Raw genomic sequence first — 19,530 nt, 5'->3', positions numbered from 1 at the left:
TATTTAAATTTTAATAAATATCAGGAAAACAACTTGTAAATTGAATTCCTGAAGAACTTGTATTGGAAGTAAATTTTAAACTTTCATGACTTCACAAATGGTGCGTATTGTTATTATTTTTGTCTTTAATAAAGAGAAATGAATATGCCATTTAAATCTCTCAACGTTGAGCTGTTGAATTGTGGTAAGATCTTTAATTTTGGAATCTAAAACATACGCCAAATTTTATTTATCTAATTTTTTGTGTTTGTTAGTTTTTTCATTCTTATTCACTTGTACTCGAAAGACAGACAAACTTCCCTAATAATTTAGAAATCGACATCTCAATAAGCAAGAATTCATCCCAATATTATAGAAATCGACATCTCAATAAGCAAGAATTCATCCCAATATTATAGAAATTCGACATCTCAATAATCAAGAATTCATCCCAATAGTATAGAAATCGACATCTCAATAAGCAAGAATTCATCCCAATAGTATAGAAATCGACATCTCAATAAGCAAGAATTCATTCCAATATTATAGAAATCGACATCTCAATAAGCAAAAATTCATATCAGTTTTGTAAAGATCACATGCTAATTTTCCTTCATCTAGATAATTTTATTTTTGAATAACCATGGTCGAAAATAGTAAACAGGCTGACTTAATTCCAAAAAAGTATATTTATTTTGAATTAAGAGAAGTATAAAGCAAGAATATAGATGAAAATCTTGACGTAAAATTATTTGACTATTTCTACACTTTTTTTTTGTGTTTTTCATACAAGGTAAAAAAACTGATATGAATTTTTCAACAATACTTATTTGATAATAACGAAAACACCACAAGATATCGGGTTGCCGGTTGACGCTGGCGATTTGACTAGAGTGTTTTCAAGGACCTTTAAAAAATGAGATAAAATACACGAGCATACGCGAGAGAAATGTTTGTCATCATTTAGTGATTTCCATACAGATGAGCATAAGATCGCGCTGTTAGCCGCTTCATTTTCTTAGAGTGGCGAAGTTAATTATAGACGCACTCCTGCAGTTCGGTTGGAATTTCAAAAATGGCGAAACCTATTCTTGCTTATTGGGATCTTCGAGGTCGAGTGGAACCTATAAGATATCTTCTTCACTACAAGAAGGTAGATTTCGAAGACAAAAAATATCCGTTAGGTGGTCCTGGATTCCAAACCTGGCAAAAAGAGAAATTCAGCCTCGGATTGGATTTTCCAAACTTGCCTTATTACATAGAAGGTGACATCAAACTCACCCAGACCATAGCCATAATGAGATATTTAGGCCACAAACACGGTCTAGATGGAAAAACGGATGAAGAAAAACGCCGAATTCTTGTAGCAGAACAGCAAAGTATTGATTTTCGAGATAAGTTCAAATCCTTCGTTATGGGCAATGAATATGAAACAATAGGAAAGGAGGAATTTCTGAAGAGTGTCCAACCCATGTTTCAACAGTGGGAGAAGTTTTTAGGAGGTAGGAAGTTCCTGGCAGGTGATGACATGACATATGTAGATTTTCTGCTATATGAGGCCATGGACTTCTACAGACTGTTTCACAACATCATTCTGGATGATTATCCATTGTTGAAATCCTACTTCAACAGGATTAAGAACTTGCCGGAAATGCAAGCTTATATGAAATCCCCTTCTTGCAAGCCGTGGCCGATTTTTGGTCCTTACGCTAAGTTTGGTGGCTTTGATAATCCACCAGATCATCTCTGATCGATGTTCAAATCCCAAAAATTATGTGGCCCATGGATATTTTTGAATAAAGTTATACGAGTGGCCATTGAAGCATTGGATGTGTTATAGATTTTTTGCTTTTGAAATTATTGATCAGCATGTTCCCGTATTATCGTTATCGATTTATAAAGTGAGTCGAGAAATACTTACTTGATATCTATATCCATAATCATTGATTGCTGGTAAACAATCTGTGCTTTGTCCGATATGTAGGATCTCCAAGATTTATTTTTTTGTTGCTGGATATTTTAGAAGTGTCCAAAAGATATGGTGATCTTCTCGCTATCATTGCCAGTCTTCTGTGAACGTTGGGAGAGCGTTCAGGAGCTATAAAGTTTACATCCAATTATAGTCAATTAGATCCATTGATTTATCTCTTCGATTATTTTATGGAGGTTAGTTAAAGTTCGTGCATACTTATGTGCTACCTTTGGCAGCAAATCTGGATGATTTCAAATTTCGAATGAAATTACACGGAATGTGAATATAGATAGAATGTTTACTGTGCGTTTTCCGGAAGATACACTGAATCCTTTTAAATTATCATGCCAAAATCAGAGCATATTTTGAGAACTGTCCAACTGACTTCAATTTGCTGGTAATTTTTTTTTTAGTTGGAATAGTTTTATAATGCTGTACGTCACTTAAATCAATATACAGAATTCCATGAAGATTGTTATTTTTTAAATGAACATTTAATCAATCAATATGACATTACAATCAAGAGGCAAGTATGATGTCATTAGTCATCTAAAGATATTAAGTAATATTTTACAATGCAGTATCAAGTACATGAAGAGTGGCATTCAGGCATTTTAAAGTCCTTTGCAATATACATTATGTGGCCCCTCTTTTAATAATTTGACAATTTATTTGCACATTTCAACACATTTTTAACTTTTTCAGAATGCTAATAATTTATTCTAATTCATTTTTTTTATTTTGGGAGCTTGTAAAAATATATATGTTAATATTTATTTTTTAAAAATAAATAAAATTATAAAATTCTTTGAAAATTAACTATAATTATTAGTTAATGTTCTCGATATTTACGAATGTTAGCCTTTAATTATTAGGAATTATCCTTAAAAAAATAATAAATTTCAAAGAAATATGACATAAAAAATTATTGTTAATTAAGGGCCTATCAAATAAAATATAACATTTAATGAAAATATCATGTTCCAGAGTGTTAGAAAAATAATTATTAATTTTTTATTTAATGATTTTAAAATATTAATGTGTACATACATATTGTGCTAATATTTTATAATTTAAAAATTGCATTTCTTACACATTTGATGACTAGATTAATTACATTTTTAGTCGATAGACTTCGGCCAAATTCAGTGTAGCAGTCCTAGACAATTGCTTAATCGGAAATTAACCCTAGAGTAGGAACTTGCCAGTTTTCAGCTTCCAGTGCGTTTAAGTTTGCGCAGATCTTTTGAATAGAAAATAAACACGTCATCGTTAAGTCTGTATCAATTATTATCAAAAAAAGAAAAATTATTTCTGTCGATTCTAAACCATCAAAAACATGATTTTTTAACATTATAAAGAAAATTTTTAAGCTTATGACATAAAATAAGATAATATAAATATAAAATAATCTTATTTATAATTTATTTATAATAGTGAATAAATTAGGGTATATAATCGTTCACCCCCGTCTGTAACGCTGGTTAAAGTTAAAAATATTTTTCCCAGTCTCCGTGTGCGTTTGGTTTACATAATTATCGAATGCGAAATCCAACTTATGTTTTAGCGATGAGCAATTGAGACAGGATTTTTTAACGGACAGATCGACCATTAATAATTAATCGACAGGTTCATCGATATGCAAATAAACCTATACATTAATAATAGAAAAGTTCAATGAGTTGAAATCTGCCATTTGTTGTGTTTTTGCTGATATATTATATTTTCCCTTCACGGACCAAATTTAATGTATCGCTAATATTTTAGCATTTTTCTTTAATTTGTATTAGGAATTGCAAATTAAAGAAAATTGTTACAATGTGTGTTTGAAAGTGTTGAAAAAACATGCATTTTTTTTTTTTTTCCCATTTTCTATGCATTTACTAGTTTTTTGTTTTAATATGATTTTAGGGAATAATTTTGACTTGTGGATTCAAGAACATTATGGATGCAAGGGTACAAAACTTCTAATGTTATTAATATCTTTATATCTAAAATGTGTAAATAAATAATGTCTAAAATAATAAAAACAGTCAGCGAATGTGCATAAGATTTTCTATCACAATTTTTATTAGTTAATATGTGACAATCTATGCATTTTATATGCTATTGTAGTGAATAGCTTATAAGCCAGTTAACAGCTACGCTACCCGAGCAATTGCTTTTGTATCGTGGTCATGTTACTGGGCTGCAAACCACCAGGTCCTAGGTTCTATCCTCGCTCATACCAATCCGCCACACTATCTATGCTAGAAGATGCATTTTCTTTTTATTAATAAAAAATGAATAAAAATATTAATAAGTCAATTTTGTAATATTAAATCGTTATATTGTGAAACACCAAAACAATTTGGAACGGCTCATTCTAATAATTTCAATGAACGCGAATGACTTTCATGTAAATGGGAAATGCTTTTGAACATTTATTAAAACATTGCAGTAACTACTTAATTAATAATGTAATTAATAGCGTAATGCAAGAAATAGAAATATATTACTGAAAAAAACATGAAGCAAAATTTAAATATTATTTCCATCAGTCAAAGATTTGATCTTCCTTTTATGAGCAGCAATTGCAAGATTAATGACTTCAGGATTGTCACATCAACTTTCATCACCGCGTTGTGATTACAAGTGTGATAAATGCGAGGAAGTTGTTTAGAAAGAATCCATTAATTATCGAATAAATATATATATAATTTCAAATTTCATTTGAAAGACCATTTTTATCACAGCTTATTACTTATGTCAGTTGAACTACTACACATTTTTAGTTTATTCTGAAATATGTGCTTAAATTAAGCTTAAATTTTGCTCTAAGAAACGAATTCATATCAAACGCTTTACATCTTTGCAGTAAATTATAGCTGATAGTCATTATGAGTGACATATCTTGTTTGAATTCTTCGACAATGTTTGTAGTATAAATAAAAAAAATTTCCTTGAAGAAAGTTATTTGAAATTTTTGAAATAGTCTATTGTAATTTGAAAGTATTCTATTATTGATCCAAATATGTAGAAAATTTGAACTAATAATTTCGATTTCAATAGCATCTTCAACAGCTTGTTTATTTATATCTCTATTATTTTGCCTGAATGCAATTTTTTAAAAATTCCTAGACTTTAGAATTTAAGAAAAAATTTTCTGTTAAAAAGAATTACATTAATTAAAGATAATTGCTCGCTCCTTAATAGCTTGAATCATATCTAATTATTAAGTTATTGGCGAAAAACTTAGCTTACGTGTAAAATACTGGCTTAATTTTCTTTAATTAACTAAATATTTAATTTTGAAAATTCAAATTACCAAAATTGACAAAGAAATGGGCCTCTGAATGTTACAGGAAATATTCATATAACTATTATTTATGGTCGAGTAGATGGTTTTGTGGCAAATACAATTGGCAAATTAAAGTTAACACTATTATTTTCTGTTTCATATTACCGATGAAACATTTTGCAAATATATTTAAAATGTATCAAAAATATTTTTTTAAAAAAATCCCTAGCGAGCTATAGTAAAAAAATATTCTAGGGTGAAAAAATTTATAATATTTTATAAATTAATTGCCTTTTGCGGCCATTTAGTTCGCCGGCAATATTGGTTATATTTAATTTTAGTTAAATAGCTTTGATATAATTTCATTCCATGATACCTTTGGTTATCAGATATTAAAGTTGTGTAATTTTAATTGTCTTACATATGATCTATTCATTGTGTGAAGGAATCTTTCTAATGGAGACAAATCTCTTCACATCATGGAGCTATTAAAAATGTAAATGTCCGGTTTGTCTGTCTTCTGTTATTTAAGGTAATAAAACTCAAATATTAAACAGAATCCTTCATCGCAGGAAAGTGCCAACATTCAGCTTAATTTTTAATTTATTAAAATTTCTGATTAAAATTTCCAAAATAAAAACCCTTTGAGGTGCACATTTCTCACCCTCTAAGGTACATATGTTATTATTATTTCAGACAGAGAAACACCCTAGTAAAATTCAAGTATATTTGACTATAAATAACAGATTCCAAATGTCATTAGATTTGTTGAATATAACGCACTTTATAACTGCTTATTATCTTTTACAATAAAACTCTAAACACATATAATAAAGATGTTCCTAAATGAAGTGAAAAAGCACAAAGTTTTGATAAAGAAATATCCACTTCGAGAGAGAAAACAAAATGTGCAACACGTGTTGCCGATTGCCGGTAGATAGAGGAGTATTATCAGCTTTCAAGGTCATTTGAGTAACAGAGAGAGAAGTGTAAACACGATTAAACGGAAATATTTGACGTCACTCGGTGGCTGGGAGGTTAAGTGCAAGGTCACATACTGCCAGTTGCTTCTTCGAGTTCCTGCCGTAACGGTCTCTGAATTCCTGTCGTATTTCCCTCAATTTGCTTTCTGGTTTGAAAATGGTGAAGCCTATTGTAGGTTATTGGGATCTGAGAGGGCGTGGAGAGCCCCTTCGGTTTCTTCTTCACTATAAAAAGGTGGATTTCGAAGATAAGAGATATCCTGCAAATGCTGAGGGTTTCCAAGAATGGCAAAAGGACAAGTTCAGTCTTGGGTTTGATTTCCCAAACTTGCCTTACTACATCGACGGTGACATCAAACTCACCCAGAGTATCGCCATCATGAGGTATTTGGGAATGAAACACGGCCTAGATGGGAAGACAGATGAACAAAAGCGCCGAGTCCTTATGGCCGAACAACAAAGTGTTGATTTCCGTGACAAGCTTAGAGCATTCGTTGTGGGCAGTGAATACGAGACAACGAAAAAGGAGGAATTTCTGAAAGGTGTCCAGCCCATGTTCCAGCAGTGGGAGAAATGCCTTGAAGGCAGGAAGTTTCTGGCTGGTGATGATGTAACGTACGTTGATTTTTTGGTCATGGAAAATTTAGACTATTACAGACTGTTCCATGAAACAATTCTGGATGATTATCCATCTGTGAAAGCTTATTTGAGCAGGATGAAGAACCTGCCAGAATTGCAGGGATACATGAAATCTCCTACTCGCAAACCGTGGCCACTTTTTGGACCCATGGCTAAGTTTGGTGGGGGTGGCGAACCACCAAAACATCTGTGATTCGTATCAGTATTGTTGTGTTGAATTAAGAATGTATGTATATGAAATGATGAACTAAAATTGGACTAATATTGATTCATAAAAACTATTATTCGCTTTATTATAAGACATGGTTTTGTTTCAAAAATATTGTTATTTTTCTTTATACTTTAATAATTTAAAAATAACTACAGTTAATCATGGTTAAAAATTGAAAGAACTGTTAAATCATAAGAAGTTATGCTTGATTTTTCATCAGAACTATATTCATTGTCTAAAAAATATTGGCATTTTCTGGATATTTAAATAATTTGTTAATGGCGATAATTTATCTACCATTTTAAATAATGGAAAGTAAACTTAAAAATTGTTGTTTATTTCTTCCTATAAACTATAGTTCCTGTCTCAAAAATTTTGTTATTTTTATGGTATTTTTATAATTTAAAAATAATGATAATTAATCTGTCATTTTTTTAAGAACTGAATGAATATATAATCTTAACATCTTGGTTCTTCATAAAAACTTTAATTGTTTTTATCAGAAATAATTTTTAATATTATAGTTATTGATGAGAGTGCATAATTAATGTACTATTTTAAATAATTGAAATATCAAAATATGCTGATTTGGTACTGAAATTGAATGCAAAGCCATGGTGATTCATTTTTTTATAATCGAACATTTACCTCATTTTTTAAATTTTGATATGTAAATTAAAATGCAATGAAATATATATATATATATATATATATTTGTTTTCCTTATCTCTTTTAACATTATTTTGTATAACTTGTAAAGTTTTGCAGAACTTTTTGTGTTTTATTCTATTAGACTTTCTAATTATTTTTAGACTTGAGCACTATTCTTTCATAAAGTTCTCTTGATATTTTTATTCTTAAAAAAATTCTTCAGAATCAAACATGAATAACTAATGTTTGAAATATGATTGATTAGATATACCATTTCCCTTTCAAATAATTTGCAAATTCTTTTAATTATATGAATCATTGCAAAAATTAGGTATGTATGTAAACTATTTCTAGTTTGATTTAATAATTTTGGTTTTGCCAATAAAAAATGCAATGAAACTACTTGTTTGTATTTTTTTTTAAATTGTTTTACTCATTTCAAGAAAATGTTAAGGTATTTGAAATAATAATTCAATAAATTCTCTATGTTTCAGGCTTCTATAGAAAAGTTCTTTAGATAGAAATTGGAAATGTTGAAATTAAATACAAAACGCTTTCAAATTCAAGAATTTGTTAAATAGAATAATTAAGTGGAATTTTATAAAATACAGTTACTTTTTCTAGTTTTAAACTATCGTAATGTTAATTTATAAGTGATTAGTTCAGCTCGGATCAGCTGGAATTATTCCGATTTTTTCTCAATTTTTATTACACATAAAATAGGGTCCCTTTTAAATGACCAATGTGGATGAAACAGGTCAAATATAAACAGAAGAAAAATAGTAAAAGTTGTAATAAAATAGAATACGAAATTTATTATAAAAGAGTTAACTTCTTTTTACCCAATTTTTGATTTTCGGACAATTAAAACAATGTCTCAAATTGAATTTAATTGTTCTTGATTGGTTATCTTTATTATAACTATTACTCACATGTTCTCTAATTTGATATTAAAAAATTAGTTTATCATTTCCATTTTTAACTTATACATAGAATAAAATCGCTATTGAAAGACCAATGTAGATAAATCAACTTGATAGAAAAGTAACAAAATAGTTTTAAAATAAATGGCTAGATTTAATATTAAAAAGTATCTCCTTTCCTCAATTTTTACTATTTGTAGAATATAGTTATTCTTATATGATCATTGCGAAAAAATCAACCAAAAGGGAAAAAGTAATAGTAAGGTGTTTTTAATAGTCAAATTATTTCAGTGTTTCTGAATTTTTGAAATCTTGTATTACAGTATTTTCTATTTTATTATTAGATTCAAGCAATACCTCCCCCCCCCGAAAAACAATTACTAACATAATCATGCTTTTTTTATCAGGTAACGCCTTCTTTATATATATATATATATATATATATTAAGAGAATCACTAAATATAATTCTGAAAAGTAAAAATACGAAATTTTAAATGGTTACATACTTTCTTGACGCATTAACATTTTTTTAAAAGTATCCATTGTTTGCAAGCAAAACTGACTGAGTATTAAAGTTTGAAATTCTTTATTTTTGTCTATCAATGTGCGGTATGAAAGAAACGTCGTTTGTTAATTGGCTAATCTACTTCGAGATGTTTGTTCAGATGGACAGAAATAGTATAAAATAGCATACAAGGCATCATGTCTAATAGTTTTAATCTTAAATAAATATGTGTGTGTGTGTTTCCCCCCCCCCCCATCTAGCAGGCGCGCATATATGAGAGTGAAACAGAGAAGACTTTGGCTATTCTTTTGGCACTTTTCAACTAAGTGTTAGTCAGCGTTTGGAATTAAAAGTTTTAAAATAACTCTGTGAATCTGCTGTTTGCATTTCAGAGACACTCGCCAATGTTGAGCTTTGTTCATTTCATTGTCTTTTTTAAAAAATAACGTAGAATCTATAAACATGTACATTATTTTTTCTACAAAATAAAGCAAAGCTACCTAAATGGAAATATCTATGATTACTGGTAAACGCTCTTTTGAGAGGATACACTGTCCACATCTTTAGAAAGCGAACTTATAATAAAAATATTGAGAAAAGAAAAGAAAAGCAGAACTATGTTTTGATGAGATGAACGATATGTCAGCAGGTAAGAAAACTTGCAAAAATGACAAGCGTCCTAGAATCACAATAGTTAGTTGTGAGATCTGTTGGAAATTTATAAGTTGGGACTTCCTAACTATATTTGCTTGGACTGCAATGAAGTGAATATAAAATAAGCTTCTTGATTTTTGTATCTAAATTTCAACTGTTTTATTATTTCTACATTGTTTTTATAATTTTGAATTACATTTTGGTCATTTTTCTCTTAAACATATATGTGCTAAATTTGATAGATGTAGGTCAAACAATCTGGCCTACAGAGCATCAACCTACACCCACACATACATACATTTTAATTATTAGTAAAGATGATTAATGAGACGAGCACTGTATAAAGTTTAGATTTTATTTGTTCACTCATAAACAATAAAGAATCTTTCTTTATTTCATTCTGAGCAGTTTCCCAATTGGAAAGACAGCTTAGAAATTAGTTATTAGATTAAATACTTATATGATATCTATTTGTAGATACATAGTTAAAATAATATTGGAAATATGGAGTTTAAAAATATTCTCCATCTGATAATAATCCTTTTAAAAAATGATTTTTTTAATAGTTCGAACGTTGAAAAACCTATTTATGATAAAAAGACAAATTCAATTGCAGATAAGAAGATAATGCAGCTTTGATAAGAATTAAAGCATTGTCATGTTTGATAAAAATAAGAACCACTTGTAACTGACACCGGCAGATTTACATAATCGTTATCTGCTCTCAAAGACTTTAAACTCATGTGAATGAAATCTACACCCAGTTAAAAAGGATGTGTTTGACGTCAATAGAGAACAGAAAAGCACAAAATCATTTTCTGCCAGTTTCCTCTTTGATTTCGAGTAATACGTTCGCTATTTTAAGTGCATTTTTTTTCTATTTTGATCTTTGATTTTAAAATGGGGAAACCTATCGTAGCTTATTGGGATCTTCGAGGTCGGGGAGAACCCATTCGATATCTTCTTCATTTCAAAAGAGTGGATTTTGAAGATAAAAGATATCCTGCGGATGTTGAGGGTTTCCAAGAATGGCAAAAGGACAAGTTCAATCTTGGGTTTGATTTCCCAAACTTGCCTTACTACATTGACGGTGACATCAAACTCACCCAGAGCATCGCCATCATGAGATATTTAGGCCAGAAACTCGGCCTAGATGGAAAAACCGATGAACAAAAACGCCGAGTTCTTGTTGCCGAGCAACAAAGTGTTGATTTTCGTAACAAGCTCAGATCTTACGTTATGGAAAAGGAATATGAAACAACTGGAAAGGATGAATTTCTGAAGAGTGTCGAACCTATGTTCCAGCAATGGGAGAAGTTACTTGAAGAGAGGAAGTTTCTGGCAGGAAATGATGTGACATATGTTGATTTTCTGGTATTCGAATACAGTACACTCCCGATTATCCGCGGAATTGGGTGGCGCGGCCGCCGCGGATAACAAAAATCGCGGATAATCCGAAAAAAGCTAAAAACGGGTATAGCAAAAGAGAAAACAGTCATTCCAACTTTGAAAAATCGTTTTATGTACAATAAAACGTAAAATAAACAGCAGGAAATGTTTAACTAACGCTTAATATTTTAGTATATCACTCAAAACTAACCTAAATTGCATTTTGTTAATGAAAACAGAAAAGTGCTTTGTACTTACGAGTGGCGTCAAGGATGCACAGAAAAATGAATACATATGTACTGTTTTAATACTGTAATGTATTATGTAATTACAAAAGCATAACTGTAACACTGCACCTTTTTGAAAAAATCAGTCAAAAAAAAAAAAAAAAAACTTTGTGCAGCAGGCGCGGATAATCCGCACCGCGGATAACCCGCCCGCGGATAATCGGGAGTCTACTGTATTTGGATTGTTATAGACTGTTCCATGAAACTATTCTGGATGATTATCCATCCTTGAAAGCCTATTTTTACAGAATGAAAAACTTGCCAGAATAGCAGGAATACATGAAATCTCCTGTGCGCAAACCATGGCCAATTTTTGGACCCTCGGCCAAATTTGGTGGTGGTGGTGATCCACCTAAACACCTTTGATTTACATGAAATTCAAATTTTGCTTGAAATGTCATGGGCAAATTAAATGGATCACTATGACGTTAAAATGAATAAATTAAATATGAATAAAGATAAGGAAAGCAGAAAATAGATTAATAAGAACTGCTCCTTGCTTTCGTTCTGAAAATGTTTTCTTATTCTCAAAAATTTTATTATTCTTCTTGGTATTTTAATAATACAATAATAATATTAATAAATCCATTTTAATTAGTGAAATATTGGATCATGATTGATGTTGTCCTGAAGTTGCACACAAATCTATGATGATTTGTTCACAAATGAACATTTAGTGTATTACTCGAATTGTGGTAAGTGAATTTAATGACATTTCCGAGCAAAATTCCAGTCTGTTCTGGGTTTATTTATTTAAAATCAAATGAAAATTTTAAACTTATTCCATTATATATTAAAAGTCTGCAGAACTTTTAATGCTTTTAATTGTGCAAGAATTTTTTTAATTTGTTTCATTTATGCTTTAATAGATTATATATATATATATATATATATATACACACAATCGAATTCATACCAATTCCTTTGTAAATTTTTAGCGAAAACTATGAAATACTTTCAATATTTATTACTATACAATATTTATTACAAAATAATTATTACTATTAAGTATGCTTTAGATTTAAGAAAGAATGCGTTGTATTCACCATTCCTTTATCAATGAACTGTAAATTTTTAAAATGCAGGTAAATGAAAGTGTGAGAGGGTCTATTACAAATCTGTGAATTTAATTCCAAGAATTTCTGGTTTGCAAAAGCAAATATTGCGGAACAATTTTTTTATAATTTTTGAAGTTGTTCTGTTCGTATGAAGTTTTAGTTTTGATTCATTAAAATGTTTAGAAGTTTGGAAATTCAAACCCTTAATGCACTGTTTCTAAGTTATAATGTGTTATAATTTATATAAAATTTGAAAGCAATTATTTATTATTCTATAGCTAGTTAGTCCAACTTTAGAAAGGTTTGCTAAACGTTTCAATTAAATATTTTATGTCATTTTTTCAGAATGTCTTCCTCAAAAAATATTTTTAAACTTCAAATTTTTATAGAAGTATAATTCCTACTTTATAGAAACCTTACATCTTTCTGTTTGTTGTGCTATGCATTCCCTTAAATTTCTATTTTTATACATGAATTATATTTCAGAGAAGAGAAGCAGCGATTAAAAACTGATGATGACGGATTTAAAAAGTTTTTGCATCATCACTTGATTCTTAAGTTAAACTTTGACTGTAACTGAAACAAAATTTGAAAAATTTCGTGAAAAGCAAATCTTATATTAAAACTTGCTCAACACATAAAAATAAGCTGAATCTTCATATCTTGATTATCAACAATAAGAAAAAAAAGCAAAGATGAAATATTTTTAGCAACAGTGGAATAATTAGAATTTTATATTTACCTTGAAATATATAGTTGTAAAAATAATTAAAAAAATTAATTAAAAGTAGAATTGGGAAAATTACTTCAAGCAGATCGGTATTATTGAAAAGATAGTATTTTAAATTTTAAGATGATTTGAAAGTTATTTTTATGTCGGAAATAATGGTGAACTTTCAGATATAATGGCGAAAAATATTTTTAATTAATTACAATTTTAACTGAAAGTTTAGAAAATAGTTTCAAGGTGCATACTTCCCCATCCTCTAAAATATATTTATGACAAATTTGGTAGCTTTAGGTTAAACGGTGTAGTTTTAAAGCCCTATAGACAGACAGCCACATACATACACACACTCATTTTTATTATTATTTAAGATGTATACAAAATTTCATATAAGAATGTATGAATGAATAGGTCATAAAAGAATTCAGAAATTTAACTTTATTTACCAAATTTATTTTATTTCAAAAACTTAAGTAATATATTTGTGTATTTATTTATTGTATTTTGCATTTATTTTTACTTTATAAGACAGCAGTAAAAATGCAGTAACCTTATGCCATACAAAGGACCAAACCAAACCAAATACAAAGGAGCGAAACAATGTAATTCAGAAACTTCTTGTGCATTATAGAAATAATCATCAAACTTAATGGGTAAAATTTTAATTTATAAAAGTTTAAAATTCGCCGTTATTTTTAATCCTTTTATACAATGATTATAAATATATTAGAATGTTTTCCCTATCTTTCATTTCAATGCATGAAATATATTCATCACTTTAGAAGCCTTGAAGACATTTTAAGCCTTATTGACGCCCCAGGATTCTTTCTCTCATTCTGACCGCCTCCTTGTCATTTTGCTATTAATGAGATTACTTATTCTTCAATTCCTTCACTTTTAATAGAATTATTCATTGAATTTCTCATGATACAACAGGAGAAGATAGAATCATTTTTATATATTTATTATAAATACTTCAGACTTATATATAATTGAATCTGAAACCTGACTCGTATATAATTAGCTCGTATAATATTATCCAGAGTTACTTGGATAATATGTTCATTTCTGATATCTTTATTATAACACTACTTTTGTATAAAATATTATAAAACACAAAATCCTTTTATCGTCTGAAAGGTTATTCACAAAAAATAAGAATAATAAGCCAGACGATATTTAGAAACAGCCGCTAGCTGATTTTCTCCTAAAGTTATTAATATTTTTAAAATTCTTCAAAAACTAAAATACTTTCATGTCTAATATTTTTAATGAGAAAATTATTCCTGCATAAAATATTATAAGACACAAAATCCTTTTATCGTCTTAAACATTATTTAATTAAAAAAAGAATATCAAACCAAACGATTTTTAAAAACAGATTTTCTCCAAAAGTTATTAATATTTGTTATATAATTTACTCAAATTTTGTTCAAGAATATTTAATTATAAGAGAGATTTTAATGAATATTTTGATATAAATATTTACAAACTTCCGATTTACGCGCACGCGATGTTGCAGCACGATTTTTTACTGTCCAAAGCTGCTGCAGTAGACTAACATCTGCTTCATTTGCTCTCAAAATTTCACTATCCTTGCCTTCAATTGAATTTGGGCGATGGATTTTTGTTTTATTTTAGGAATCTTTGAACCAGTTCTCGAAATTCCTCACTACTCAAGCTCAAATTTTCTTTACTTTTCTCAATTAATACTGCTTATTTATTATATAGTTGGAAATCCAAGTAAAGATAAAGGTGATTTTAAAGGCATCAATTTTTAATCCTAAAAATATTATAGGCAGAATTTTTTTGATACCATAATCAAAATCATTTTAAAAAAATAGAAATATCAAAAAAAAAAAAAAGATTGAGAGTAGTTGCATAGTCTCATTGTTGCTTAGCAACAGTATATCTATAAATTTCTTTATTTCAAAATCGTCTGCACCTATTCAATTATTCATTAAATTTTGTAAAATAATTAAAGGAAAATTGAAGAAAATATTGCACAGCGATGAAATTTATGTCATTGATAAAAAAAGAAATTCTACTTTAAGATGGTATAAAAATAATTCCTGTGGAATAAATGGTTCCAAAGCTACTGCAGAAAAACAGCAATAATTAAGTTAATTTGTAATTAATTGAATAATTAATTAAATTTTAGTATTTAAAAAGTTGGTTTAAAAGTTTCTTTTGTCCGAAATAATAAATGCGCCAAGCTTGGCAGAATTTGGCGTCGCTGTTTAGGAGAAGATATAGAGCATACCTTATATTCTCACAATGTATTTCATATATATTATAGTTATTATCTAAATGGTTAAGAAGTGCATTATATGTAGCAATCCTTCATAGAAGTGAAAAATATCCTGATATAGCATCTAAACAGTTCGCAAAGTAAAAGTTAATTCATCTTAAAGATAAAGCCATCATTTCACATGTGGTTACTGTTTATGAAACTGCTTCCTTCAGAAAGTTTTTAGATTAGCAGTAATTTTATAAGTGAAAATATGTCTTCTTAAATCGAATAAAGAGAATAAATTATTCTTCTCGTCTTTATTTATCATTTCATAAACTAATAATCTTGTTTTCCATGAAGTTTAGAAATGAATACTGAAGTTGAAAAATTTGCAGATGTTGAATTTTAAGAAGAACAATTATTTATTTACTTTTTTTTACTTTCAATATGTTTATATACAGAAAATAAAAAAAAATAAATAATTATATATTCTCTCTCTCTTTATATATATATATATATATATATATATATATATATATATATATATATATATATATATATGTGTGTGTGTGTGTGTGTGTGTGTGTGTGTGTGTGTGTGTGTGTGTGTGTGTGTGTGTGTGTGTGTGTGTGTGTGTGTGTAAAACATATATTTTGAAGCAGTTTCATAGCTAAAAAGAGAGAGAAGACACTTCAGATTTTTAAACTCCGCTTTATTCCATCCCAGGAGGCATAATTTATGTACAAGAAGTGTGGACAAAACTGGTGTCCGTTCACAAGCGATACAAGAGCAGAAGGAGCCAAAAAGTATAGAAATATTTATCCCGATCGATATATACAATGAGATTCTGATAGAGATTCTGTCTGTATACGTGTCGATTTAGGATAGGGAAATCTAGGTATCTTTTAAAAGGAATTCGCTTAGCTTGACAATTTTTTATCCCTTCACTCGGAGCGTGGGAACCGCTGATTTAAGCATTTTCACAGAACTTCTGTTAAACTGATTAAATAAAAAAAATAAAAAAAAGCTGGAATTAAATCAGGAAATAAAGAGAACATTTTAGAATGAAGCTAATATGAGATAAATTAAGATAAAGAATTAGGAAATTTACTAGGATTTAAATTGAATTTTAAAATAAAAATACCATTACATTTATCTATTTAAATTAGTATTTTTATGATGCTTTGGGATTTCAGTCTGAAATAAAAGTCCAAGGATATAGTTGACCTGTAGTTTGTGAACAGTAATTTACAAAATTTCGACGAAATTGTAAATTTGCATACGTAATTATTTCTACATTTAGAAATAATTTCACTTATAAATAGAATTCGTTCTTTGCAAGATTAAAAGTTATTCCTAATTAAGCTTGATAAGTCTTGAAAGTAATTACTGTCGATATAGAAGGAATTATAACATAGCTAAAATCATATATATCTCAAATAAAACCATTTTACAATTATATATTGTACACTTTCAAACTGTTTTTCCTCTATTTGATTTGTTTAATGTTTATAAAGAGTGAATTTTTAAATTGACTTTTCGCTTTGATGTGTTTAGATTTTGAAATTTTCTTTGTTTCCCAAATAACTATGTACCATTTTAATATTTACAAAACTTAATTGGTGACCCGGACGTAATAATAATACTTCAATAAACCCTTAATTAAATTCATTAATCTTCAGTTCCGTATCAATGGAACCATCAGATAGCGAGTTTTAGAAACAACTGATCGCAAGATAAAAATGGGGAAAATAATTAAAATATATATTTTTATAAATAATTAAAATTTAATTAAGTTTGGAATGTAGATCTTTATGAGCCTTGCAATGGAAGCAACAGGGCGTATGTTTTCGGGAACATTTCTTCAAGAATCACACTTCAATTTCTTCAATTTCACACTAAACAAACACAAACACAAAGACAGGACAAGATATTCATGCGCGCAGCTTAACAGAAGAGCATATCTCATTTTCATTACAATCGCAATGCACTATGGGATGCGTACCTCATCAGGCATCGCCATCTATTATCCAAAAGAGAAGACGGAGTAATACAACTGCTACAAGTTTGTTTTATTGTATTTTAGAAGAAAACCTACATTACTACAAACTATTCAAGTTCTATTGTTTTTTAAATTTTTATACACATACCTACATAAATATGGTTATTTGTGTATTTGTAAAAAAATTTATTTAATATTTTAACTTTATGCAAAATAAAAACTTTGCAATGCAGTTTAAATTATATCAGTCATGTTTATTTTATTTTAATTTAGTTTTTTACTCCATTTGCATGTAAAATAAATTAATCTCAGACCAGTTTTCCTTCTATGTTTGTAAAATTTCGTATAATCAATCTGTTTAATTTGGAAACATAATATTTCTGATGATCTTGTTACACATTGTTTTAATTTAAAATTATTTATTTATTATTCCCATTTTATTACTATTCCCTGTTCTTTACTACTCTCATTCTTCTATTTACTATTTACTAAAAAACTATTAACTCTTTCATTTGGCTTTTATTGACTAAATTTTTTATATTAGACATTTTAACAGTAGTTTCCTCTGTCTCAAGAGGCGTGAAATGGATATACTTCTTACCAATTTACAATCATTTTATATAATTATTAATTATATTTTTTTAACTCATTAATTAAAATGACTATTGATTCTTTTATTTCTTTGCCAAAATTTTGCATTAGAGATTTTCAAAGCAATTTTCCCCCCATTAGTGTAGCTGTTAAATTAAAAAAAAGAGGGGGGGGCATCTAGGTCGACCGGGAGTCGAACCCGGGTCAACTGCTTGTGAGGCAGCGATGCTAACTGTTATACCACCAACGCCAACTCTTTCGCACGTTTTGCTTAAAGCAGGTAATAAAATTGATCTGAGAATCATGCGATTGTTTTTCTGCTAGAAAACATCAGCTAAAGCAAAGAACAAAGCTTTATAATTAGGAACACATCATACAGACCTGATAAATGTGTAATGTTAAACATGTGTCCTAAGATTGAAACGCTGCATAATCTAGCGAGATTATTCTCCTTTCGACTTTCTTATACGCTTACACATTTGCTTGTTTGAGTTTGAAGAAAATCATTTGCACATTTTGAACGAATAAGCTTCCCATCAATCAACTGGGTTCCGAACTTGGTACAGATGTAGAATTATAATTGCACTTTAATACATACAAATATAATGCTAAGACCTCATGCTAGATTTCAAATTTCTAGATCATTAAGTTTGTGAATTATGGTGTGAATATATACACAAACAAACAAATAGATTCTTCATCATCTGATAGATTTAGTACAAATTCGATGCGGACCAACAGTTTTGTAAATCAGATACCAAATTTCACCCATTTAGCTATATTTTTGATTTATCTGGCTGACATATAGATACACTGACAGACTGCCTACCAAATTTTGAATATCGGTTAAAATTTAATGAATATTTAAAATCATTAAATTAAATCTGTAATATTCAATTCTACTTATAAAGCTGTATACAAAATTTTGTTCATGTTAACTATATTTCAAACTCGTTCTATATCTTTCTTAAATGCTTGTAGTTACTTTTTGGCTAGTAGGTGCATAATAAATATATGTATTCGGAAGAAGATTTGTGTTCTCTAAATGAATTAATTTTCGACCTAAAGCTGTGCAATTTCGGCAAATAATCTCAATCAAAATATTATTTATTTTCTTTACATTTCTGCATAAGATATGTCTTTTTTAGCTGTGCGCTCTTTAAATTTTTAACATATGTAATATGTTAATAAATTGAGTTCTAATTGTAAAATGATAGTATTAAGCAGTATATTGGCTATTAGAGTGAAAAAATATCTCAGATATGTTCTTTAATTTATTCATAAATAAATTATTCACAATAAAAATAATAAGAGAGTCGAACGACTTGTTTTTTCTAACATTTGTCTTTCCAAGTTTTACTTATATGCTTCTTTTTGCTTTTATCAAATATTTTAAGATTGAAGACAATAGAAAAAAAAAATGTTCACCATTCCAAATGCGATAT

At 28.7% G+C, this 19,530-nt stretch overlaps 2 protein-coding genes and 1 pseudogene across 2 annotated transcripts; all 3 read left to right on the top strand.

Annotated features, from left to right (window-relative positions):
• The first annotated feature begins 965 nt into the window (after positions 1 to 965).
• LOC129976047 (glutathione S-transferase class-mu 26 kDa isozyme 47-like) lies at positions 966 to 2,756 on the top strand. The gene has a single exon (XM_056089396.1). It carries the CDS (start codon positions 1,055 to 1,057, stop codon positions 1,727 to 1,729), a length of 675 nt encoding a protein of 224 aa, XP_055945371.1. The 5' UTR covers positions 966 to 1,054; the 3' UTR covers positions 1,730 to 2,756.
• A 3,363-nt stretch (positions 2,757 to 6,119) lies between these two features.
• On the top strand, positions 6,120 to 7,890 carry LOC129975004 (glutathione S-transferase class-mu 26 kDa isozyme 7-like). Its single transcript, XM_056087857.1, has one exon. It carries the CDS (start codon positions 6,372 to 6,374, stop codon positions 7,044 to 7,046), a length of 675 nt encoding a protein of 224 aa, XP_055943832.1. The 5' UTR covers positions 6,120 to 6,371; the 3' UTR covers positions 7,047 to 7,890.
• A 2,720-nt stretch (positions 7,891 to 10,610) lies between these two features.
• Positions 10,611 to 11,990, top strand: LOC129975398 (glutathione S-transferase-like; annotated as a pseudogene).
• The last annotated feature ends 7,540 nt before the right edge of the window (positions 11,991 to 19,530 follow it).

The sequence above is a fragment of the Argiope bruennichi genome, chromosome 7, assembly GCF_947563725.1.
Source record: "Argiope bruennichi chromosome 7, qqArgBrue1.1, whole genome shotgun sequence".
NCBI classification, from domain to species: domain Eukaryota; kingdom Metazoa; phylum Arthropoda; class Arachnida; order Araneae; family Araneidae; genus Argiope; species Argiope bruennichi.
The sequence above is the reverse complement of the archived record's forward strand: the minus strand, read 5'-3'. Positions and strand labels throughout refer to the sequence as shown.